The sequence below is a fragment of the Felis catus genome, chromosome C1 (assembly GCF_018350175.1).
Source record: "Felis catus isolate Fca126 chromosome C1, F.catus_Fca126_mat1.0, whole genome shotgun sequence".
NCBI lineage: Eukaryota > Metazoa > Chordata > Mammalia > Carnivora > Felidae > Felis > Felis catus.
The window spans coordinates 4328297-4352376 of NC_058375.1; the positions used below are offsets into that span (position 1 = coordinate 4328297).

General features: G+C 55.5%; 3 protein-coding genes across 5 annotated transcripts; all 3 read left to right on the plus strand.

Moving 5' to 3' along the window:
• The first annotated feature begins 530 nt into the window (after positions 1-530).
• On the plus strand, positions 531-6959 carry LOC123379426 (proline-rich protein 2-like). The gene is made up of 2 exons (XM_045034868.1): positions 531-605; positions 6138-6959. The coding sequence occupies exons 1-2, from the start codon at positions 531-533 to the stop codon at positions 6957-6959; spliced, it is 897 nt and encodes a 298-aa protein (XP_044890803.1).
• Positions 6746-14561, plus strand: PHF13 (PHD finger protein 13). Its single transcript, XM_003989464.6, has 4 exons — positions 6746-7067; positions 9480-9581; positions 10847-11381; positions 11898-14561. The coding sequence occupies exons 1-4, from the start codon at positions 7029-7031 to the stop codon at positions 12122-12124; spliced, it is 903 nt and encodes a 300-aa protein (XP_003989513.1). The 5' UTR covers positions 6746-7028; the 3' UTR covers positions 12125-14561.
• A 929-nt stretch (positions 14562-15490) lies between these two features.
• THAP3 (THAP domain containing 3) lies at positions 15491-23671 on the plus strand. 3 transcript variants are annotated; one of them, XM_023258048.2, is made up of 5 exons: positions 15491-15618; positions 18605-18797; positions 22151-22213; positions 22575-22673; positions 22947-23671. In XM_023258048.2, exons 1-5 carry the CDS (start codon positions 15545-15547, stop codon positions 23205-23207), a joined length of 690 nt encoding a protein of 229 aa, XP_023113816.2. In that variant the 5' UTR covers positions 15491-15544; the 3' UTR covers positions 23208-23671. The 3 variants fall into 3 exon arrangements, with proteins under 3 accessions (XP_023113816.2, XP_023113817.2, XP_044890962.1); XM_023258049.2 differs by having other exon boundaries at positions 15508-15618; positions 23076-23671; XM_045035027.1 differs by lacking the exon at positions 22151-22213 and having other exon boundaries at positions 15510-15618.
• The last annotated feature ends 409 nt before the right edge of the window (positions 23672-24080 follow it).

A 24080-nucleotide genomic window follows, 5' to 3' on the forward strand; every position in this document is an offset into this window, starting at 1 on the left:
GGCAGATCTCAAAAGACAGGATTTTTACAATTCAGGACTAAGGCTTGAACAAGTATAAGCTTTTTAGGTGACGTTTTTTCTTGGCGCACTTGTAAGTGACACGGGGCCAGACGCCAAGAATCTGCTCCACTGTGTTCCTGCAGGAGTTTCAAACTTGACTAACTCGGTCATTAACTTTCGTCAGCGTACAAGGCGCACTTCGGTTGCCGATTCATAGAGACTCAGGCTCCAGAGCTGCCTTCTGAGGGCGCAGGCCCGCGCGGGCTCGACCCCCAGGCTCCTCGCCCCCTCTCCTGGAAGTGGACGTGGGCAAGGCAGAAAACTTGAGGGTAGGAGACCGCCGTGAGAATGCAGAAGAACGTGCTATTAGGTTGAACAAAAGGCTCAAGTACCAGAAAATTATAATAATATAATGTAAATAATTCCGGCGAAAGCAGCAGTTTTTCCTATTCCAGGAGAGGGGACGCTAGGGGCCTGGGGACACTGCCTTTAACTCAAGGTCAGACAGGGGACTGCCTGAAAAACCAGGGATGTGGGCGTTCAGGAACGTCACAGTCACTTGTGGGGTGACTGTGAAGAAAGGAATCTTCCTTGTTGTGGTTCCCGTGAGTACAATACCAGGACTCCACTTTCAACGTAACTAGGTGAAAAAAATTCCCTCCCTTGGAAGCCATGTTTTTTCTTTAGCAGACGCTTTGCTGGGTTTTAGAAAAGACTCCAGTCCTTTTGCTTCTCAGAAGAAACCTGGGTTTTTGTTATTTAGTAGCCCCCACCCATGCCCTGTGGGCCTCGCAGAAACATTCCTGGTGAACGCCTCACCCACGCGCCCACGTGTGTCCCAGGGCGGGCCAGGCACCCGGGGGTTGCTGTCATTTCTTGGTTCCAGCTGAGTGGGCACAACCTTTGGAGAAGACATCTTGTTTTTCCTCCATCTCTGAAATGCGAACTGCAGGCTTTCTCTTGTACTTTGAATCTCATCATCTTGCCATGAGAATGTGTCTGGTCCAAATTTCAGCATGGGAAGCACAGGCCTGAGTGAAAAAAAAAACATTCAGGTACCCAGGCGGCTGCGTGTTGCCCATAGATGGACTGTTCACACAGCTATTAACGGCAGCGGCAGCATTCCTGGGCCCAGGAGCCCGGCCAATAGCTTACTTGCACAGGCTTTGTGACAAGAGAGTCTGAGTAGCCAGGAAGTGGGATGTTTGTAGGGAAAAGTACTACACTCCCTCTGGGTCAGAACTTGTCCACCTTGCAGAAAGCAAAGCTTTCATAAATCAAGTAACGTTGCTCTGGTGAAGGACGGAGTCCAGTTTTGTGTACTTAAACAAATCAGCCTTACTGTGAAGTCCTGAAGAAATAATGATGCATATATTTATTGGAATAAGATATTCGTGCTACGGTGTCGAGCAAAAAATCCGATTACCCGTGGTATGGCCCAGTTTGTTGTCTGTGTTCATATGCCCACAAAGCAATTGTGAAGGTAACATATTCTGAGGTGGCGAGGTTTCATTGTTTGTGCTTGCCTGTCTTTTTCTCTTTCTGTACTAGATAGACATACTCTGTTTGGTGAGATAATAGTTGAAAATACAATTAAGAATTCAGTTCTTGAGAAAAAAAGGTATATTATTAATATCCTGGACCTAAAAGGGGAGCATTCGAAGCCATGTGTACATATCTAAGGCAACATAGGAATGTGGTTAGAAAATAAAGGAACAGATTTAGACCCATCAGCTGTGTTTGGAAATTTGAATCGCCCACTAACCCAGGCATGCTATCTAGTTCCTTTTCTCACTCATCTGATCAACCGTAAGAGTTCAAGATGGGGGGGGGGGGCACCTGGGTGGTTCAGTTGGTTAATAGACTCTGTTTTGGCTCAGGTCATGATCCCAAGGTTGTGGGATGGAGCCCCGTGTTGGGCTCCACGCTGAGTGTGGAAACTGCTTAACAATCTCTTTCTGCCCCTCTCCCCTGCTGGCTGTCTTGAAATTAAATTTTTTTAATGTTTATTTATTTATTATTATTTTTAACGTTTATTTATTTTTGAGACAAAGAGAGATAGAGCATGAATGGGGGAGGGTCAGAGAGAGAGGGAGACACAGAATCCGAAGCAGGCTCCAGGCTCTGAGCTGTCAGCACAGAGCCCGACGTGGGGCTCGAACCCACAAACTGCGAGATCATGACCTGAGCTGAAGTCGGATACTTGGCCGACTGAGCCACCCAGGCGCCCAATGTTTATTTATTATCGAGAGACAGAGAGAGACAGAGCATGAGCATGGGAGGTGCAGAGAGAGGAGACACAGAATCCGAAGCAGGCTCCAGGCTCTGAGCTGTCAGTACAGAGCCCAACGTGGGGCTCGAATTCAAACTGGGAGACCATGACCTGAGCCAAAGTCAGATGCTTAACCGACTGAGCCACCCAGGGGCCCCTCTCTCGAAATTAATAATAAAAAAAAAAAGTTCAAGATGGGAAAGTGAGAAATTTATTCACTTAACTATGACAATATATGATCGAGCCAGCAAATTCTTCCAATGTCATTCCACATCTGGGCCCGGTAGAAACACTAGTGTTCAGTGAGAAAGGTGTTAACTCTAGTCAACAACCCATAGTTTGGGGGGAAATGTTTGTATTTAAAGATTAAACTTCTGGGGGGAGGCTGCTGAGGCAGGGGACACAGAAAAAAAAATTAAATTTCAACCATGAAAGTTTTTAAAATTTACCTCTTCCAATATCATGAAAATGGTCTTTGTCTGAGAAAGTAATGTGATTTAACAAATAATGGTACCATTTCATTTCTAAAAATTTAAACTATGCAATTTTGATATTTAAATTCTAATTTTAGGCAGACAGGACAAGAGGTCATGGAGATCATTTTATAAAAGCTGGTTATCCTGGGTTTTTTTTTCCTTCAAGAACATTTAGAAGCACATACTTACACATTTATACCATTAAAAAGAGAGTATGCCTTTTCTCCTATTGTACACCCAATTCTTTACTGATTCTGAACCATCTCAAGTGTGATTTGTAATGAACTTACTAAACTTTCCCTTAAGGAACGCTATAATATTCTCTATTAAGTACGTTATTATAAGTAAATGAGATACAGTAGATAAAAACGTTTATTTTTATTATTAGTTTTTTAATGTTTATTTTTGAGAGAGAGAGAGAGAGAGAGAGAGAGAGAGAGAGAGAGAGCGCGCGCGAGCGCGGATGCCTATGAGTTGGGGAGGGGCAAAGAGAGAGGGAGACCCAGAATCTGAAGCAGGCTCCAGGCTCTGAGCTGTCAGCACAGAGCCTGACACGGAGCTCAAACTCAGGAAACCTGAGATCATGACCTGAGCTGAAGTCAGAGGCTTAGCCAACTGAGCCACCCAGGTGCCCCTGTAGGCAAAAACTTACAAACAATATCCAGCACAGTGTTAGCTATGAATCCTTGTATGAGAAGTTCATTTGACTTATTTGTGCATAAGTTATTTCCCTCGCTATATAAAGAGGTGACAATACATGGTATAAAAATTATTTATTAATGACTTAAGATTATTCACATGTATATATTCATACAGTGGTCAAGGTACTAAAAGTTAAAAACAAGATGATTTTGAGGAAGTTTTACTTTTTTTTTTGGTCTCTTGGAGATGGAAGTCAGAAAAATCAGAAAACGGGATGGGAAAGATCCACATGAATTCCTAAGAATATTCTATTAAAGCTGAACCACCAAAAAGTCATTCTGGGAGAAAGAAACCTCTGGTTATGTTCATACCCACACTCAGGTACTGAGTTATAATGGTAGGCAGAAAGCTTTCCAGAATGTTCCCTAAATGAATGTGGTATAGCTGTGAGATTTAGAAAGGTGAAGCTATACTTGGTAACCCAATTAAAATAACTACATTCTCAAGTTACTTACTGGGAAACTATGGTATTCTTAGTATTTTAAAACTTGTCACAACCTGTGCTAACGTTGGCTTTTTTCTTCCTCTTTTCCAAATAACTGTAATAATCAGCAGGTATAATAATAATTTTTTTTCCCCTAAAGGCAGAAAACAAGGAATCACAGCCCCCAAGTATCTGGCTACTGTGGCTAATGCTCTTGCATTAATCCTTGAATTCCAAATTTGCCCCCTGGAGCCCAGGAATAGTACCAGGACACCTGAGAAATAAACTAGACAAAACAACTACATTACTTCAGTGTTTGTGCTTGCCTAGATTTTCTGCCTTTCTGTACTAAATACACATAATCTGTGTATTGATGAGATAATACAAGTACATATTATGCTACTGACTTTGGGTCAATTATTGGTATTATAGTCCTTCCTTGAGTCTAGGGAAGGGAAGGTAAATATTCATGTCTAAACCTCCAGAGGGCTAAACTTCTAAGAGGAATCAAAGGAAGGAGACCAAGAAGGTCCTCCAGGAAGTTTTTGGGAGTGGCAGGCGGGGAAACAAGCAGACATCAGGAAGTACTGGTCATATCTGTGTACCAAGAACTACTGTTTGTTAATAAGTTATTCAAGAAATATCTATCGAACACCTATTCTGAGCAAGAATGATCCCTGTTACAGGACACAATTCAGGTTTGGAATTTTCTTTCCTTAATATGTCTGAGTGATTCCATTCAATATAGATCCCTGAATTCTAGGCTTTTGTCATCAAGTCCATTAATATTACCAACAAGTTCTTCACTTCCATTTCTTAATAGGAGGAGGATTTAATTAACATTTACTCTATGAATTTACTATGGGAATAATTAGCAGTTAAAAAAACTCCCTTTTCATTTACTTGGACTTCACCTCCAATTAATACTCTTTTTGGCATTTACACTTTTAAACCAACAAAAGAATAATATCCCTTCCCGGCCCTTTTTAAAAATTTTTAGGTGTTTATTTATATTTGAGAGAGAGAGAGTGGGGAGGGGCAGAAAGCAAGGGAGACAGAGAATCCCAGGCAGGCTCCATGCTGTCAGTGCAGAGCCCCATGCAGGGCTCCAACTAAAAATGGTGAGATGGTGACCCGAGCGGAAATCAAGAGTCAGACTGAGCCCCCCAGGAGCCCCGGTCTTTTCTTATTCAGGCAAAACAGGTTGCTGCTGGTAATCTGACCCCGGGCAACACTGGCTAACCTCAGGACATTTGCTCTGGCCATAGTGATCAGTTAACATTCTAAATCCTGCTAAATCACCTGAATGTGACAACTGGGTAAGAAGCTGTTGATGATGTTTCCACAGGCCAAGTTCAACGTCTGTTTTTAATCTAACTTCCTAGATCACCTCATTTTGTCATCGCCGCTGTGGCTCTCTCCAATCCGGGAAGACATTGCTGAAATTACATTAAAAAAATAACAGCAAAAATCGTAAACTATAATCTTTTGAGAAAGGAACTGTGATAAAAATTTTAGAATTTAGGAAACTGTGGTTCAGAAAAGCATTTCTAAGACAAACCCGGGTCCTTTAACTACTAGTTTCCTTCGGAATTATTTTAACAACCTCAATAGTGATAGTCAACCAACATAGCATTCACTCCCTCAGAAATAACCTCCAAGAGATTCTTCCAATCATCTTTTTCGATTTAGTGAGTCAAGGAGTCGTTTTTGTGATTCAAATTAAAAATTTTATGTCACTCCTCTTTAACACAGTTCCTTTGTCTTCGAAGCTACCAAACATGTTACTGAATCATCTATAGGCTTTTTTTTCTTTTAAATGCTTATCAAAAATGTTCAAGAACGATCAGGCCTCCTCTGGTAACTTCATCACAGTGGTTAATTTTCAACTAAGTGTTCAGAGTCAATCAACCTTCAACATATAAAGTTGTAAAATACTCAGCGGTCCAGCGTTTAAACACCGCAAACTTCTCAATTAAATATCAATAAAATCAATGTCAATACCAAACATCTTTACTAGGTTTCTCCCTCACCTACTGTTGTAATCCTGTGAGAATATACTCAGAAGATAATGCCATTAAAGTAAGAAAGCAGGGGCAGTCCCAAGATGAGGCAGAGAGGAAAAAAGAAAAAAAAAATCTAATTTAAGGCTAACATCTTCCAAAACATCGATGATGCTAGCACAGTTTCTAAAAACGCAGTAACTCGGCACCCCAAAGTGGATCCTACAGATACCAGGAGGTCCTCGGTCCCGCCGCCCCAGGACGGGAGGACAGGAGGAGTGGGCCAGAAAACCCCCACCGCGAAAACAAGTTCGCACCGCCGACCCGAGCCCAGGGGCGGCCGCGACGTCAGCGCCCGTCGCCCCCGCCGCCCCCAGTCCCGCCCGGGCCGCGGGGACCACGGTCCCACAAAGGGGCCCGAACCCCAAGTCCAAAAGGAGACGCCAGTCGCCGCCCCCGCCCTCCTGGTCCAAAGCCGTCAGCCCCGCCCCCACCCGCCGAGGCGACCCCCGCCCCCGCGGAGACCGCGGCGCTACCGCTCGCACCGCCCCTCCCCCACCGCCGAGCCGGAGCAAGCCTCCGCACCTCCCCCGCTCCGGCAGCCTCAGGTCCCGGAGACACCGCCCCCAGAAACCGGGCAGTCGCCGCGGAGCTCTATGGGGCTTGTAGTCCGCGAGGAGGCCTTTGTGCGCCTTAGAGGCGGAGCTGGGACCACTACTCCCACAACGCCCCGCGCCCGCCCCCGCGCCTTTGGCTTCCCGTCGCCCACAGACTACATCTCCCGACAGCCCTCGCGGCTCTCCCGCCCTCCCTCCCGAGACACGAGCCGAACTGGGCGTCAGGTCGGGGAGCGGGTCGGGTTCCCGCTCGCCGCCGCCACCGCCCCCCGCAGCGACTCTCCCGCCTCTCCCGCCGCGCCGGCCGCAGGAGCTGCATCGCCAACTCTGCTCGGCCGTGGAGCCGCCGGCCCGGGAGCACAGAGCCCGGGACGCAACACGCCGAACCCCTCATCACCTCCAGCCGGGGCGACCCCTCCCGGGTCCGCCCTCGTTCTGCGCTGCCGCCGGAGCCCCCAGCCCTGAGCGGCTCCGCGGCCCGGCGCCCGCACCCCGGCCCCTGCACTCCCGTAGCCGCCGCCCCCCACCCTGAACATGGACTCCGACTCTTGCGCCGCCGCCTTCCACCCGGAGGTGAGTGAGGGCTGCGTCCGGATCGCCCCTGACCACCCCCACTCCAGTCCTGGCGCTCCCCGCAGCCGGACCCCCGCCGGCCCAGCGCCGCCCTCCCCTCCCCCGGCCTTCCCTCGTCGCCCCCTTGGGCGCTCAACCCCGCCCCCCACTCGGGCCCGCGCCCGGTCCTCCCAGCCGGCCCTCGCCTCGGCGTCCCTCCCGCGGGCGTCCGCGTCTTCCCGGCGCCCGCTTCCCTCGGGTCGCCGCGCCCACCCCTCCCCGGCCTCGCGTAGCTCCGGGACCTGTCTGCGCCCCCGGCCCCTCCCCGCCGGCTTGGCTTACTCCTTCCCCGCCCCCGGGGACTCGGTCCCAGCCGCCGCCTCGCGTTCCCGCTTCTCGGACGAGCCCCCTCCCCCCCCCTCCCGGAGGGGCTCGTGGTCCCCCTCGGACCGGGACTCCGCTCCGCGCGCCCCCGCCTGCTCCCTTAATCCCCAGGGCCCGGTAGTCCGCGCCCCGCCCCCTGACTCCCGCGCGGCCCCCGCCCCCTCCGGCTCCGGGGGCCTACTCCTGCCGGGTCCCCACCCCCGCAAACACCCGAATCGAGCCCCCCACCCTCCGCGCGCTCTCCTCCCCCTCCGGGGCCCCCGCCCCCCGGCCGCGGGCTCTCTCGCCCCGCCCCGGCTCCCCCTCCTTCCGGGGATCGGCCCTCGGTTCTCCCGGGCGGCCCCTCCGGCGCCCCCGCCTCGGTCCCCTCTCGCTCCCGAGGTCCGCCGGGCTCGGGTGCGGGTCCCGGCTCGAGCGGGTGGGGGAGGCGGCGGCGGGCGCGTTGGCTCGCCGCGCTGCCGCCTTGGGGGTTCGCGGGGCCCACCAGCCCCGGACCCCGAATCCTGCCCGGCCTCCCGCGCCCCCTCCCCCGCGGGATGGGCCCCGCACCTTCCGGGGCCGAGTGTCGGCGGGGGGCGGCTTCCGCGGAGGGCGGGGAGGGGGCCGCACCGCCATCTGCTTTTCCTAAAGGCGGCGGGGCGGCGAGGCGGGCGGGCGCGGTGGGGGCGGCGCGGGTCCCTCCGCCCCGGGCCCGAGGGCGCCGCCGCCTTGCGCTCCGCGTCCAGGCCCCTGACCCACTTTTGCGCGTTCCCCGCCGAAATAAAAGTTCGCCCCGAGAGTTTGAGGGCCGAGGGCCGCGGCCCTCCCACCGTGGCCGGAGCGCGGGCGGTCAGTGCTTCCCGGGGATGGGGGCAGGGTCTCTGCGCCGCAGGAAATGCCGGGTACCTCTCTGAGGCCGGTGCTCCGCCGACCTGCGCGCCCCTCGGGTCCCAGCGGCGGGGGGGGGGGGGGGGGGGCGAGGGGGGGGGAGGAAGGGGTCTGCTAGAACCAAGTTGAAAAAATAAGCGGAGCCTTCGGAAGGAAACCTGCGGGCGGCGCGCCGGTGCCGCGCCGATTTCTGGGCCCTCCGTCCTGGGGAGGGGCTGGGCTGGGTCCAGGAACCCACCCCCCAGCTTCCTGTCCCGCTTTCACCCTAGCAGGGTAAGGGGGTCCCTGGGTTCTCGAAATGGGAGCTGAGCACGTAAGGATGGGGTTGGGATGGGTGCTAAAATGCCTGAAGGAAATCTCGGTAAATAAGCTAGCCGAATAAACCAAAATTAAGGAGAGTTGTTTTGCTTTTTAGCAAATAAAGGTTCTTTCTCCCCGAGCTGCTCTTTTTCGGGAGAAAACCCCTTCTTGTTAAGGACGTTTCTAGATTGAATGGAGACAGGACACACAAGCCAAAATCCTCTAGTATTTCATCCAGTATTTCTTCTCTCTGCAAGTTAAGCCTAGCAACAACGTTCCTGGTTTAATTTCTGAGTCGGGGAGCATTTGGGTGCTGGCCCCCTGGACGCTGGGTGTTGCAGCAGCGGAGGGCCGAGCGGAAGTGGCCTCTCCTGGAGGAGAGCGCCCAGGAGGAGGAGGAGTTCCTCCCTGGCTGGGGAGGGGTCAGACCTGAGTTGAGTTCTGAAGGGTAAGAAGTAGTTGACTTTGAAATCACTTAAAAATATTTGGATTACAGCTGCAGCTGGAGTTTATTTTCAAAATGGAAAATCTGTAGCAAAAACACAGTTATTAGAGCTCCCGATAGGCCTGCAGACAGTGATAATGTTGGAAAATGCCACAGGAGCACAAGAAATAGATTCTTGTGCATGTTGTTATCTGCCCACCAGTGCCCCAGTGTTTGCCCTTGGCAAAACACCACAATACCCTTCTTTCAGCCTCCTGAGTACAGTGCTATTTCTCGGACCCAAACCTACCTTATCTTGTTTCTGGAGTGTTTGTACATCTAGCCGTGTATTTCCAAGTGGTTGACGAGAACATCTCCCGCTGGCTTAGTTTTGTTTCTGTGGTTCCATCTCCAAGTGCCTACTTTCAAACACACCCCGTTTTCTCGCCTGCTAACAGGAGTGCTCCCCCAGTTACAAGAGGCGCAGGACTGTGGAGGATTTCAACAAATTCTGCACCTTTGTCTTGGCCTATGCTGGCTACATTCCTTATCCGAAGGAGGTAATAATCTTCAGGGCCACCCTTCTTGCTGGCAGTGAAGCCAGTGGCAGGGTGGGGGTCTGGAACGGGTGGGGTGGGGGGACTTCAGACGGCTGTCAGGTAGAAATCTTTCTAGGAAACTTAGACCTGTCTGGGAGGTGGTTTCTAAAACTCGGATAGAAAACATAGGCTTGTCTAGAAATGCTTTAATAAACTTCAAGCGTTTGCTTGCAAATAACATGTTTCCTGTCCGCCCGCTCTGAATGTCCGGTGCAGATGCAGTGCCTACAGTGGCCGGGCGGCGTTCTTGGTCTTTATGATCTATGAGACAGGTGCTGTTATTTATCCCCATTTTAAAGACGAAGACACTGGGGCACTCCTCGCCCTGGGTTCCAGGCTAATTACAGTGGCAGAGCCTGGGGTTCAGCCGGACGGTTAGGCCCAGTCTACACTGTTCTTCTGGTGAGCAGCTCTCCACTTGCTTTGCACACCATGTTACAGTGTCTTCGGGGACTTGTGGCCCAAATCCCCTGTGTTTTAAGGGATTTCTTTTCTCCTTGCTAAGTAACTAACGGGCAGAACTGAGGACCACCATGGTCATGGTGTTCAAGTTTGTATTAGGTCTCAAAAGAAAGGAAAGTTTATTAAGAGGTCAGAGTCCAGCATTGGCTTATCGTTTCTGTTTGCCGTGGACGTGGATAAGTGTGTCTTTTGTACCACGCAGAATGTTGCCACTGTTTGTAAATAAAATGCTTGACTGGTCCGAAGGAACCACAGAGATTAGCTCATGGCTTTGGGGCTATGATTACCTACTTTGATTTTGCAGTATTTGGGGGGATGTCTCCAGTTTTGAAGAAGAGTGTCAGCAAACTCCCAAAACTAATTTAAATTCACTTAATTAAAAGAAAAATACACCCCTTGGGAGGACAAACAGACAGGAGATATTACAATCTGGGAAAGATAAGGGGGTTTGAGAGGGTGTCCTTGGCACTTTTCTAGATACTTACTGGGCATCGAATGAGTTCCTGGCTCTGGTCCAGGGGCTGAGGGTTCGGCAAGAGAAGGTTTTCCTCCTCGGGGGTTAACATTCTATCTGGAAGGTCACGGTAGAGTGCTCATGACACCATTCCTAAAGAGTACTGCCTGTGAGAGCCGAGAAGGTCACGGTTCTGATAGCCCTGGTCTGTAGGCCTGACCTGGCTGCGACACTCTGCCTGTGGCTAGCTCTTGTTGCCGGGGACCGGCCGAAACACTCGGACCCCACGCCTGTGCTTCTGTCCTTTCAGGAGCTCCCTTTGAGGAGCAGCCCCAGCCCTGCCAACAGCACCGCTGGTACCATCGACAGTGACGGCTGGGACGCTGGTTTCACCGACATGGCGTCCGCGGTACCCTTGCCGGTGTCTGACCGCTGCTTTGGCCACCTGCAGCCGAGCCTCCTGCAGCGAGCCAAGCCCAGTAACTTCTTGCTGGACAGAAAGAAAACGGACAAGCTGAAGAAGAAGAAGAAGAGGAAGCGGAGGGACAGTGATGTGCCTGTGAAAGAGGGGTACATGGGGAGCTTGCTGAAGCTGGAAGCCGCTGACCCATATGTAGAGACCCCCACAAGTCCCGCCCTGCAGGATATCCCCCAGGCTCCCGGCGACCCCTGCTCGGGCTGGGACTCTGACACCCCTTCCAGTGGATCTTGTGTCACGGTGTCACCTGATCAGGTCAAAGAAATAAAGACTGAAGGCAAACGGACTATTGTCCGGCAGGGAAAGCAGGTGGTGTTCCGGGACGAGGACAGCACCGGCAATGATGAGGACATAATGGTGGATTCGGGTGAGTGGTCCCCGGAGGAGTGCCACGCGAGTGGCTGGTGGTCCGAAGAGCAGGGGATGTAGGCAGGAGTTTTGGAACGGTCCCTTCCTGGCAGTGTGACAGCAGAGTGCGCCCCGCCGTCTCTAGGGAGGAAGGGAGAAGAAGGTGGACACTGAGATGTTTAGGAAGTGGTGGGGGAGGGGGTGATTGCGGCTGGAGACAGCTGAGATTCCAGGACAGGCCTCCGAATACAAAAATAAGCTAGCTTCTCAGTCCACCTCTCGTGGTTAATTCCTGGTGCCACACATTTCAGTGGCTTCGTTCACGCGTTTGCTCCGCTTTCGGAGAGGGGAGCACTTCCGAGGGCCCTGCCGGTCTGATAGCCCTGCCCTTAGTGCAAGTTGAAGTCCGTGCATTTGGTGAAGATCGGGCTTTACTGCAGCTCAGCTGCCTGGACCCACTGGAGGAGCGGGTGGGATGGGGAGGGGTCGCAGGAAGGTTCTTCCCCCTCCCCTTACATGTGTCTCCCCTTTTCAGATGACGACTCCTGGGACCTCGTCACCTGCTTCTGCATGAAACCGTTCGCCGGCCGCCCTATGATTGAGTGTAACGAGTGCCACACCTGGATTCACCTGTCCTGTGCGAAAATCCGGAAATCCAATGTTCCGGAAGTGTTTGTCTGCCAGAAGTGCCGGGACTCCAAGTTCGACATCCGCCGCTCCAACCGTTCTCGGATGGGCTCACGGAAACTGTTTCTGGACTGACTGTCGGTGCGCGAGGAGACCATGGGCGAGGGATCGGAAGGGACGATGGGCTTTTTGGCCCGTCTCTTAGTTGAGCACAGAACTCTCAGCTCTGGTGCGGGCAGACCCCTGCCATTCAGGTGCCTAAGCAAAAGGACAGGCTGTCCAAGGTATACCCTGTATATAGCCAGTGACTGAATAAAATCCTCGTTGGCCAAAGCTGCTGCCAGAGCCGTGTTCTCTGCAGTGGAGGTGGACTCAACACTCAAGTACAGTGGGTTTGGTTCAGCTGAAAAGGAGGGTACGTGGTAGTGGTGAACCCTTGCTGTCATTTTGTTAACAAGCTCCCTCCGCTGGGAACGGGTGCGAGCTGTTACCCGCTTCCGCTGTCTCGGGAGAGGAGATGTTCGGTTTCCCGGGCCTGTTAGTGAACAGCCATACGTGTAAGCTTTCTCTCGAGTGTAAGTCTTTGACCATAAGTGTCTGTACAGCAACCATCAAGCTGCCCCAACCTTCGTGGTCTGCCCTCTCTCCCTGCTGTGGTTGCTGCTGTCCCCCCCCCCCCCCCCCCCCCCACTGCTGGCTGCCAGCTAGAGTCCTCTGGGCTTGCTCTGGGAGGAGCCCTGGGGCGGAGGCCAGCTAACGATCCCTAGGTTTCCTTCTGTTTGTTAAAAGGGACAGTATGTGGCCACTTCTCGGTGGAAAAGGGGTTGGTTGGGGGGGTTGAGGTGGCCCGTGTTCATAACTCAGTTTCCTGTTTTGCACGATGTAAAAAACCTGTCTTTTTGCACGATATAGCCAAAAGTATTGGCAGTTTTCTGCCTGGGTGCCCTTTTCAGTTGGTGGATGAGGTCCTGGGGTGCCCGGCAAGCTGTTCTCCAGCGAGAGGGCCCTTGGATCCGGTCCTCCTCTTTCCCTCACCTTACTCCAGTAGCAGCAGGAAGGTTAGGCAGTCACTGGGGAATGGTGTTCCTCTACATAATGAGGTAAGGAAAACTTGGGGGGAGGCCTCTCCTGTGGTTGATTCTCAGTATGCTCTCACACAGGCTGGCCCGCTGGTTTCACGGGGCAAGGTTAGGATTTGAAGCCTTTTTTTTTTTTTGGTTTGAATCGGTGTGTGAGTGATAGGGTAACATTGGTCTCCAGGAATATACCATTGGACGGTGCAGACTTCCTTAGATCTGAATCAGGACCCTGGACTGGGGAGACTCCTGTGCAGGCCAGCTCTGGAGAAGCCAGGGAGTTTGCGCCTGCAGCTCCACGGGGCTCTGCTCAAGGGCAGGGGACGCGGGTGGCTCTGGGGCCTGGAGGGAGAGGAAGGCTTCCGCTTTCTCCGAAGTCGACAGTGCTCTTGAGCAGTTCAAACACTCTTCTCAAAAATGTTTTTTTTTGTAAATGGATGGGTGTGTTTTCATACACATTGTTTCTTGTGAAGCATGAAAAGGGAAGGATGCCCAGCTTGGTGGGTCATACTTACATTTATGGTGGGGGTGGACCCCCCCAGTCTCTCTGTGGGGGGGGGTTGTCTCCATGTGGCACCCTTGTGTGGGGCCACCACGGACGGGGACTCTTATTTGTATTCTCTCCCTTAGGCACAGTGGGGGGAGGTTGAACTCGAATTGGCTAACCAGAGCCCATTTTCTGTGCTAGTATCTTTCATGCTTCACCAGCCGACTGCCTTTTGTTTTGTTTTGTATTCTGTTGCGCATATTAACACAGAAATAGAAATAGTTTCTGAAACCTAGTTTATTGTGAAGATCCCCAAGGGGGAAGTTCTGCTGTAGAGAAAAATAGTGAGAAGCGGGCTTAGAACCAACCTTCTCCCCAGACAACTGTCTGGCTCTGATGAGGGCAAACGTCCAGGAAAAGTCGGAGAGGAATTTGCCAAAGATCTGCCCCATGACATTGCCTGTCCAGTGTCTTCACCGTGAGAATAGCCAAAGTTCCAACGTGTTTTTTTTCTTTTTTTAAAACTCCACAAAGTTTTAAAAGTGCATTTAAGAATATGTGTGATTTTACAGTGGGACTACCAGCCTGGGCGATTGCTGTATTGCTTTTAGAAGGTTCAATGCCTGGTGACGCCTCTGGAAGGTACTTAATACTCATTTTGATCTGTTTCCTTCGTTTCCTTTTTGTTCTTTTAACAGATCGATCTATCCCTGTGGGTGGTGTCTAGGAAGTCAGGACACCTTGGTTTTTGTGTTAGGTTGAGCTGGGCAGCTGCAATCAGCTTTATGCAAATTAGGCATGGCCCATCTAGGGGCTCCTGGTTGGTGGCTGATAAAGGGAGGGGAGGGAAAGACGTCACCCCAGAAGTAAGCCCCTCGCATTGGCATTGGCCAGGCCAGACACTTAACATCGTTTACATGGTTCTGTGTAATTATAAAGTTTATGTGTATAAAGCGAAGCTGTTTCTGTGAAACTGTATATTTTGTAAATAAATATATTGCTACTTTGAGGTTCCTGACTACCTTCAGGTGTTTGTTTTCTGTGCTGAAGGGCGTAGCTGTGGCTGACCCCCGCCCCCCCCCTCCAACGGTGATCACACAGAGACTTGGGGAGGTGAAGCCTGAGTTTGGTTTGGCAGGATGAAAAGTGCCCACAACGCTTCATATGCCTCTCTAGTAAATTCTGCAGAAACAAACCGCAGTATGAATAGCTTTCACCGTTTCACCACACTGTGTGCATCAGCCTGAATCCCCGTGAGTGGCTACCTGCTTTGTAAAAACTGCAGCCTTCCGTGAGGTTCTGCAAGTGGGTTTGCAGTCTCCCAGGGGTGCTCGTCCTGCCCCTTTACGCTCTGGGGTCCCCATAGCCTGCTCCTTCTGTCCGCTGTGTCTGCCTACCTCTAACCTGAGACCCAACTGGTGGTCAACTAAGTACCTCCAGTGACTTTGAGCAGCCCAAATCTACGTTATTCACACCTGTTAAAACCTTAGAAATGCTGGCCAGCTTGGGCCGCGAGCCCTTCTCTGGTTTCCAGGTGTCCAAGGCTGTTTGGTGGGTGTGTCTTGATTCTTCAAAGCAAGGAGGTGAGGACCACGGGCTTTTTCGCGAATGGGTGGAACTTGCACCCGCGGCGCTTCTGGGGTGTCGGGCCTGAGCTGGGTCCGGGCGCACCCCCTTGACGGGGCACCCCGGAGCCCACCTGACTCTAGCGAGGCGGGCCCAGGAGCCGAACAGAGGCAGGCCCGCCTCCGCCTCCCGGCGGTCCCGCCCCGCTCCCTGGCTCCACCCCGTCCACAGCCCAGCTCTCGTCCGCGGGCCCGGCAGTGCCCTGCAGGCCCCGCCTCGCCACGGTCCCCTCACTGCCCCCTGGCCCCGCCCCGCCCCGCCCGCAGGCCAGGCTTCGCCCCGCAGGCCCCGCCCCGCTCTCTGGCTCCGCCTCGCAGGCCCGACGCCGCCATCTTTGTTAGGGGCACCTGGGTCTGGTGTTTGGAGATGCCGAAGTCGTGCGCGGCCCGGCAGTGCTGCAACCGCTACAGCAGCCGCAGGAAGCAGCTCACCTTCCACCGGTGAGGGGCGGGGGCGCCGTGGGGCGCGGGGGCCCGGCCGCCGACACCCCTCGCCCGTCCGACCGGCCGCGACCCCCCGCCGGAGCCCAAGGCCTGGCGCGCTGGGCGGGGACGCCGGAGCCTCTGCCCGGCAGCCGGAGAGGCCCGAGGGCGTGTAGCGGGGCCCTTAGCAGAGGGGCCGGCGGCCCGGGGACCGGCGGGGTCACCGGCGGCCCTGTGCCGCCTTAGCCGGCCTGGGCGCGTGGGGAGACTGTCGGAGAGGCTGAGCAACCTGCTGAGGGCGCATCGGGAAGGTCTCGAGCAGAGGGGTCCGGCGTGGGCCGCCCCTCCCCAGGCCGCGCCCCGCAGCCCCTAGCACCCTCTGCAGTTCTGGTGCCTGTCGTCCCCGGGACTTGGTCTTGTTCGCGGGTGCATCCTGGAGCTTAGGTGCTCAGTGTGTACTGGCTGAATGCATTTCCAAATGAATGAGTGATGGTGACGGCCATCGGGTTTGCCTTGAGCTGGCCCCTTCTTAGCCCTGGCCAGACCTCCTGTCGTGAAGGGAGGGTGGCGGGCAGGAGTGAGAACGCTCCAGGGTGTCGGGGGAGTGGGGTCTGTCGCCGCGCTCGCAGCATGTCGGGCCTGGTGGGGTACCGGCTCTCTGCCCAAGAGAGCTCAGGTTCCAGCCACTGCCCGTGTTTGTGCTGCCTTTCGAGCACGACCCCGGGGCCAGCTGGGCACACTCTGCCCCCACTTCCTTTCCTATTACCATTTTCTTTTTCAAAGTAAATCTTTTTATTGAAGCGTAAGACCTACAGAAAAGCGCACAAATCGTCCGCAGTCCGGCCCTTTCCACGAAGTGAACGTGGCGTCACTGCTGTGATTCATAATCTTACCAGCCCCTAGGGAACCCCCAGCCGCACCCCCTCCCTCCCCTCCTTCCCTCTCATCCCCAGGGGTGACCCATATCCTGCCATCTGTCAGCGTGGGGCGCTTTGGGCTGTTTTGAACTTCACACGTGGACTCCACTGTGCTTTTCTTGTGTCTCCTGCTCTGCTCGCCGCTGGCTGTGAGCCGCCCGCATGGAGCGCGGTGCCTTCCTCTCCGTCTGGAGCAGCGCTCCGCTGAACGAATATACCAGAATTGACCTGTTCTACGATGAAGGGCATTTGGGTGCCTCCGGTTTTTGGCCATTTCAAGCATGTCACCGTAGTAGACGTTGCCGGGACAGGTCTTCCCCGTGCCCGTATCTGTTCCTTTCGGCCGGGCTTACGCCGGAGTGGACTTGCTCCGATTCCCTCTCCAACTCATTCAGGCTCTTGCCGCGGCCACTCCCCCAGAAGTGCCCTGCCGGGTCCCCAGTAGCCCTTGGTGGCGGCCATCCTCATCTGCAGCATTTGGCCCAGCTGACCGCAGACCCCCGTGACACTCTCCCACTTGGCTTCTAGGGCACCCCATGACCTCTTCCTCTGTCACAGTGTCCCTTCTCAGACTCCTTTGCTGGGTCCTCCTCGTTTCCAACGCTAGCCTTGGAGCCCTTCGGGGTGAGGGCCGTGGTCTTGTACCCTCCCCATCCCCTCTTACTCCCCAGGGCTCCGATCTCTCCCAGGCTTATGGCTTTACCACCCTTTACATGGGGATGGCCCCCACGTTGACATACATCTTCTGACACGTGTCCCCCACCACTCCAGCGGGGACATGTAAGAGGTGCCTCACGTTTAACAGTTAACATAGAGAACCAAAATTCTGGTCCCCCAAACCTGCCCCCTCCCCCTCTACAGTACCTCCCTCTCCCATCTTAATCCATGAAACTCCTTCCTTCTCTTTATTTTGTGGCCCACAGGCAACCTTTGCCACACAGCTTTCAAAATACATCCCAGCTCTGCCTGCCTGTCCCCCCTCTGCTGACATCCTGGTCCCGGTCACCAGGTGCCCTCCCTCTGCCATCACCCTCTGCCCACAGCCCCCACCCCCCTCTCACCAACTGCCCACCTGCCAGCCAAGCCTGCCTCTGACCACAGCCCCACCCCGGTGCCTTTGCTCTTAGCCCTTCCCTCAGATATCCACGGGCTCACGCTCCTGCTTCCTTCCGCTTCTGCTCAAAGGCCGCACGGTGAGGACCTTCCCAGGGCTGGGTGGCCGCTGTGTTACATTCAGACCTTATCCTTTTTTTTTAAGTCGATTTTGAGGCGGAGTGAGGGGCAGAGAGTGAGAGGGAGAGAGAGAATCCCAGCTGAGCTCTGTTCAGCACAGAGACAGATGCGGGGCTCGAACTCATGAACCGTGAGATCATGCCCTCAGCCAGAATCAAGAGTCAGATGCTGAACCGACTGAGCCACGCAGGTGCCCCTCGACCTAGTCCTTTCCTTCCGAGTGGCCAGACGGGGCCTGAGAGCTGTGGTCAAGGCCCCGGGGGCTGTGCCGCTGCCGCTCGGGGCCCCCTCCGCGCCGGCTGAGAGCTCTGGCCAGGGCACGGAGGCAGCCTCAGGTGCAGCGGCGGAGGGGGTCAGGGGCTGTGTCGGCAGAGATGTAGAGAGAGAGGGACTGGGGCACGCTCACGAACAGCATCACCTCACGTCTTAGGAAGCCTTCCTGACCACTTCCTACTCTTTATTCCTACACAGTCCAGATCTGTTTGGTTTACCGTCTGTTTTCCTGTTCTCGAAGGTTGGCTCTATGAGGGTGGGACTGTTGTATTCATTCCTCCCTCCCAGTGCCCGGGGCAGGGCCGCATGTGGCAGGCTCCTGAGGGAGCTCACATGGGCTCACCCTGCAAGTATACCGTCAGAAGGTTTTCTGGCCACGCTCATGGCCCCAGGTTTCCTACTAATGATGCCATAACCGGCCCTGACAGAAGCCTCCAGAAATTGGATGCGGTTTAACAGAGTGAGATTACGGGATTTTCCAAGCTGTCTGCTAAAATACCTCGTGGGATTTTTCAGAGTTCAGAAGTCTACAGGGCCCACATCAGCTTTGCAAGTTCCTGTCTCCCTCCTTTGCCCCCTAGGTTCCCGTTCAGCCGCCCGGAGCTGCTGAAGGAATGGGTGCTGAACATCGGCCGGGGCAACTTCAAGCCCAAGCAGCACACGGTCATCTGCTCCGAGCACTTCCGACCTGAGTGCTTCAGCGCCTTTGGAAACCGCAAAAACCTGAAGCAGAATGCCGTGCCCACAGTGTTTGCCTTTCAGGACGCCGCGCAGGTGAGCACACGGGGGACCGCCCAGCACGCGGGGTGGGGGCGTTTGTAGGGACAGCAAAGGTGGAGGCTGAGAACGAGCGAGCACAGTGCTGTCAGGCCTCCAGGGTTCAGAGCCCAGGGGCCCCACTGGCCGAGACCTTTGCTTTAGGTAATTTGCAGTTTGGAGCCCCTTTAAAAATGGATCACGCTTGGGGCGCCTGGGTGGCCGAGTTGGTCAGGCGTCCGCCTTCGGCTCAGGTCGTGATCTCATGACCTGTGGGTTTGAGCCCCCACATCGGGCTCTGCAGTGAGCGTGGAGCCTGCCTGGGATTCCCTCTCTCCCTCTCTCTCTGCCCCTCCCCTGCTCTTGCTTTCTCTCTCTCAAAAATAAATAAAAACTTAAAAACAAATATCTATCTATATCTATCTATCTATCTATCTATCTATCTATCTATCTATCTATCTATCTATCTATATCTTTGCGACCAGAAGCTGTTGAAGCAGCTGACTGGTGGGTGTGCCAAAAAGCTTGGTCCTCGATGTGTTTCACGTGTGCTGGGCTTGAGGCTGCACGGTGAGGACCTGCCCAGGGCTGGGTGGCCGCTGTGTTACATTCAGACATCACCCTTTTGTTGTTTTTTTTTTTAAGTTGATTTTGAGGCGGGGCGAGGGGAAGAGAGTGAGAGGGAGAGAGAGAATCCCAGCCGAGCTCTGTTCAGCACAGAGACAGATGCAGGGCTCGAACTCATGAACCGTGAGATCATGCCCTCAGCCAGAATCAAGAGTCAGATGCTGAACCGACTGAGCCACGCAGGTGCCCCTCGACCTAGTCCTTTCCTTCCGAGTGGCCAGACGGGGCCTGAGAGCTGTGGTCAAGGCCCCGGGGGCAGTGCCGCTGCCGCTCAGGGCCCTCCCCCGCCCCCCCCCCCCCCCCCCCGCCCCGGCTGAGAGCTCTGGCCAGGGCACCGACGGTGGCTGCAGATGCAGCGGCGGAGGGGGTCAGGGGCTGTGTGGGCAGAGACGTAGAGAGAGAGGGACTGGGGGGCACGCTCGCGAACAGCATCAGCTCGGGCCGGTCGGGGGGTGGCAGGGGCCGGATGGTGCCGGGCCTGGATAGACCGTGGCTTGTTGGGGGAGGCGAGTGGGGACGCGGCTGTGGCAGGCTCCCTCCGGCCGGGGCCTGTGGTGTCGCAGGAAGGTGCAGGTGGTCGCCAGAGCACGTGGACTCTGCAGACCCAGGAGGTGGGGCGGGGGGAGGGCAGCGCTTGCCGAGCCCCTGGAGGGTGGGGCTCCCGGGTGAGGCGGGCCCTGTGCACCCGGAGTTTGATTTCCCGGCGAGACACCGAAGGGCCGTGCCTGGTGGCGCGGGACGTGCAGGTTCGGCTCAGGAGAGAGCTCGAGGACCTTGGGATGTCGAGGCCGCGAGGGGGATTATACTGAACTTCGTAAATCCCAGAGGTGTCCCGAGTCCCGGAGCGTGGGCCGCACAGCGGGCGCCTGTGTGAACCGGGAAGGCAGGGTTGTGCTGGAGCAGAGCCGAGGCCGACCCACCCGACCGCTACGCGTGCAGCGGCTGCTCCTGGGAGCAAGAGGGAAGGGAGTTACGGGGGTGAGGACGCGTGAGCCTGTGTGCGGCCGTGTGCCCGGCAAGCCCCGCGTCGGGACCTCTGCCCTCACGTGCCCTGGAGGGACCTCCCGGCCGCCGTGTCCGTTGCCCCCCACTGGCCTTCCTTCCCTTTGGGCCGGCTCCCTCGGGCACCACCACCAGCTGCCGCACTCGGCTGAGGGCAGGGATTTGTTTCACCAAGACTGTGGCCTGAACAGACTAGGTTCTTTCTTTCTTTCTTTCTTCTTTCTTTCTTTCTTTCTTTCTTTTTCTTTCTTTCTTTCTTTCAAGTTTATTTTTTTATTTACTTTTTAAAAAATTTTTTTTTCAACGTTTTTTATTTATTTTTGGGACAGAGAGAGACAGAGCATGAACAGGGGAGGGGCAGAGAGAGAGGGAGACACAGAATCGGAAACAGGCTCCAGGCTCCGAGCCATCAGCCCAGAGCCGACGCGGGGCTCGAACCCACGGACCGCGAGATCGTGACCTGGCTGAAGTCGGACGCTTAACTGACTGCGCCACCCAGGCGCCCCTCTTAAGTTTATTTTGAGAGAGTGAGCGAGAGCTCGAGCTGGCATGAGCGGGGGGTGGGGGTGGGGAGGGAATTCCAAGCGGGCTCCAGGCTCATCACGGAGCTGACGCGGGGCTCGAACTCATGAACCCCGAGGTCATGACCTGAGCCAAAACGAAGAGGCAGACACTTAACCGACTGGGCCACCCAGGCGCCCCACAAAGTAGGTTCTCCATGCGTGTCTGTTTTTTGTTATTTCAGCATGGAAGGCCGTTTATTTTTGTTTGATACATATTCAATTTTGACTGGTAAGAACACTTAACGTGTGATCTACTCTCTTGACAGACGTAAAAAAAAAAAAATTTTTTTTTTTTTAACGTTTATTTAATTTTGAGACAGAGAGAGAGCACAAGCAGGGGGAGGTGCAGAGAGAGAGGGAGACATAGAATCCAAAGTAGGTGCCAGGCTCTGAGGTGTCAGCACAGAGCCCGACGTGGGGCTCGAACCCACGAAGCATGAGATCACGACCTGAGCTGGAGTCGGACGCTTAACCGACTGGGCCACCCAGGCGCCCCTCGGACAAACTTTTGAATGTACAACAGAGTACTGTTAACCACGGCACGATGTTTGTGCAGCAGAGTCCGGAATTTCGTCATTTTGCTTGACCCAAACTTTGTGCCCTCTGATCAGTCACCTTCTCCGTCAGTGCGTGTCGCTGATGGGAGTTTGACAGCTTCGCACGCGCTTGTGGTAAAAGGTTTGCCCCTGAAGTGACATTACAGTTTAAAGCTCGGGGACGTCTGTGAGCCTGCCCCTGGGTGCTGTCCGTGCCCGGGGCCGGAAGCTAGCGTGGGCAGCTGGTTCTGGCCCCGTGGCCGGTGGCTGGGCTCCGTGGACGCCCCGGGACTGGCCGCAGGCCCTGAGGCGGATGTTGTCTCCTACGTGGCTGCCACTCAGTGAGCCAATTGTGAGTCACCTACTACCACGCGCCTAGCATGTCAGGCCCTGGGGTGACACGTAGGAATTCGGTCTGTGGCTTCACGGGGCCTGTCCATGGGCCTCTGACCTAAGATTCGGGGAGAGAGAGAGACAGAGGTGGTGATGACAGCTGGGCCGGGTTCAGAGCGTCGTTTGAACACTCAGGGCTGAGCAGTGGGGACAGATGCACGCGGCCGGGCACCCGGTGGGGTTCTCGGGGTCTCCTCGGCCTCCCAGGAGCAGAGTCCGGGGCCTGTGTCCACTGCTCTGTCTCTTGCAGCTGGTGAGGGAGAACACGGACCCGGCCGGTGGGGGTGCAGATGCGGACCCGGAGAAGGAGGAGGTGAGTCCGCGCTGGCACCCCCAAGTCAGGACCCCGGCCTCGACGGGGACACTGCGCGGCAGCACCTGCCCCCGGGTTGGCCTGCAGGGGTCTGTCGCGCGCTCCGCAGAAGCCAGGGTTGAGGATTCCAGGTTCTCCTAGAAAAGGGGAGGCGGAGCCTCCCGGGCCTCCTTCCTGTCTCACTGCGAGCGTGGCGAGCATGTCGGCGTGGCTCGTGCCCGATTTCCCAGGGTTCGAGTCCAGGCCCCGAGGGGCAGGCTGGCTGTTAACTGTTTGCACCGGTCCCCTGGCCGCGGCCGTCCCCCGGGACGGCGTGAGGGGATCCCGGGTGTGCTGCCCGCTTCCGCCCTGCTGTCCCTAGGTGGTCTCCGAGGCGGGGCCCGCGGAGCGTGGCCTGGGGAGGAAGACGGACGCCGGCCTCGAAGCGCTGCCCCCACACGCCGGCAGCCCCGTAGAACAGGTAAGATGCGGGGCCCGGGTACGAAGGCAGCGTGTGGTCGCTCGGGCTCCGCACGGGGGTGGGGGCTCCCTTCAAACAGAATGAAGCAATCCGGTGCCCAAGTGGGAGCCCCACAGCCCGTGGCCCCGATCTCGGACCCTCCGAGTAGAACGGGCAGGTGGGGACGTCAGGGGTGCTGTGGCATCGAGGGCCGGGCCGGGCCGTGTCCCCGCCCGCCACGGCCCCGGCTCTCGGCCCTGGGCCCCGCCTCGCCTTCACGCGCTGTGTCCTCAGGTCTCGCCGCAGAGACCGCAGGCAAGCCAGGCGCCTGGTCAGCCGGCCAGCCCCGCACAGCCGTCCGATCACAGCTACGCCCTTTTGGACTTAGATGCCCTAAAAAAAAAACTCTTCCTGACTCTGAAGGAAAACGAGAAGCTCCAAAAACGCTTGAAGGCTCAGAGGCTGGTGATACAGAGGATGTCCAGCCGCCTCCGCGCCCACAGAGCGGGCCAGCCGGGACTCCAGGCCAGGCCGTCGCCAGAGCAGCAGAGCTGAGCCGCACGGCCAGGCTTTCCTGTGGGAGCCTCTCTGGGGGGTGGGACGGTGGCTCTGGGGCGCTGGCCGCGGACCTTTCAGTCCTGCCGCTGACAGGCAAAGGGACAGTGAGGCGTGCCGGGTCAAGCCCGTGGTGAGGAGCCTGGGCCACCTCAGGGGAAGTTTAGTGGCATCAGCCCCAGGACAGGGCGGGACCGTGATCAAGAGGAGCTCGGTGCTCCCGGAGGTGACAGCTGTCCTTTCCACAAAAGCTTGGGCGGGGGTCTTCAGAGCCACTGCACGGGGCGCCCCCCGCTGGGGAGGAAGTGCGCTTCCTGGCGGGGCAGCTGGGCCCAGGCCCTGGGTCACCTGGAGGACGGCGGCTCCGAGTGGCTGGGACCCGCCTCCGAGATCAGGCGTGCCTCCTTCCCCCCTTCCCCGGCCCAGTCTGAGCGAAAGACATAATAAAGCGTCTTCCTACGCCACCGGTTTTCCTTCTTTACTTGAAAACCAGTGTAGGAGTTCTGTTTCTCGAGAGCCTGGGTTACACCGTTTGCTTTCACAGTCGACCTGCATCAGTACCTGCTTTCGCTAACCTAAAGAGGTCGGAGGAGGATTTCCACTCTCTCGAGAAAAGGCGAAAAGCAGAACTAGCAACCGGTGTTGGTTCTGCACCGGGCACTGCCGGGCCCCTTCCCCGGGAGCGAAGCTCGGCTTCGAGCCGCCGAGCGCCCAGCTGTCTGCGAGCCTCTGTGCTTCAGCTCGATTTTATGCGTCCGTTAGTAAGATGTGGCCTAAAGTGTCTGAAAAACCTGGGACGGTTTTTTTGGACCTGGGAATGCTCAGAACGTTTCCATACAAACGAACAGTAATTGGCTCTTCGCTTTATGCCAG

Coding starts and splice junctions, on each gene's coding strand:
- LOC123379426 (XM_045034868.1), top strand. CDS start 531: ATGTGGGCGTTCAGGAACGTCACAGTCACTTGTGGGGTGACTGTGAAG. Junction 606..6,137: donor TCTTCCTTGTTGTGGTTCCC/GTGAGTACAATA, acceptor CCGCCGCCCCAG/GACGGGAGGACAGGAGGAGT.
- PHF13 (XM_003989464.6), top strand. CDS start 7,029: ATGGACTCCGACTCTTGCGCCGCCGCCTTCCACCCGGAG. Junction 9,582..10,846: donor ACATTCCTTATCCGAAGGAG/GTAATAATCTTC, acceptor CTGTCCTTTCAG/GAGCTCCCTTTGAGGAGCAG. Junction 11,382..11,897: donor GGACATAATGGTGGATTCGG/GTGAGTGGTCCC, acceptor TCCCCTTTTCAG/ATGACGACTCCTGGGACCTC.
- THAP3 (XM_023258048.2), top strand. CDS start 15,545: ATGCCGAAGTCGTGCGCGGCCCGGCAGTGCTGCAACCGCTACAGCAGC. Junction 22,214..22,574: donor CGGACCCGGAGAAGGAGGAG/GTGAGTCCGCGC, acceptor TGCTGTCCCTAG/GTGGTCTCCGAGGCGGGGCC. Junction 22,674..22,946: donor CCGGCAGCCCCGTAGAACAG/GTAAGATGCGGG, acceptor CTGTGTCCTCAG/GTCTCGCCGCAGAGACCGCA.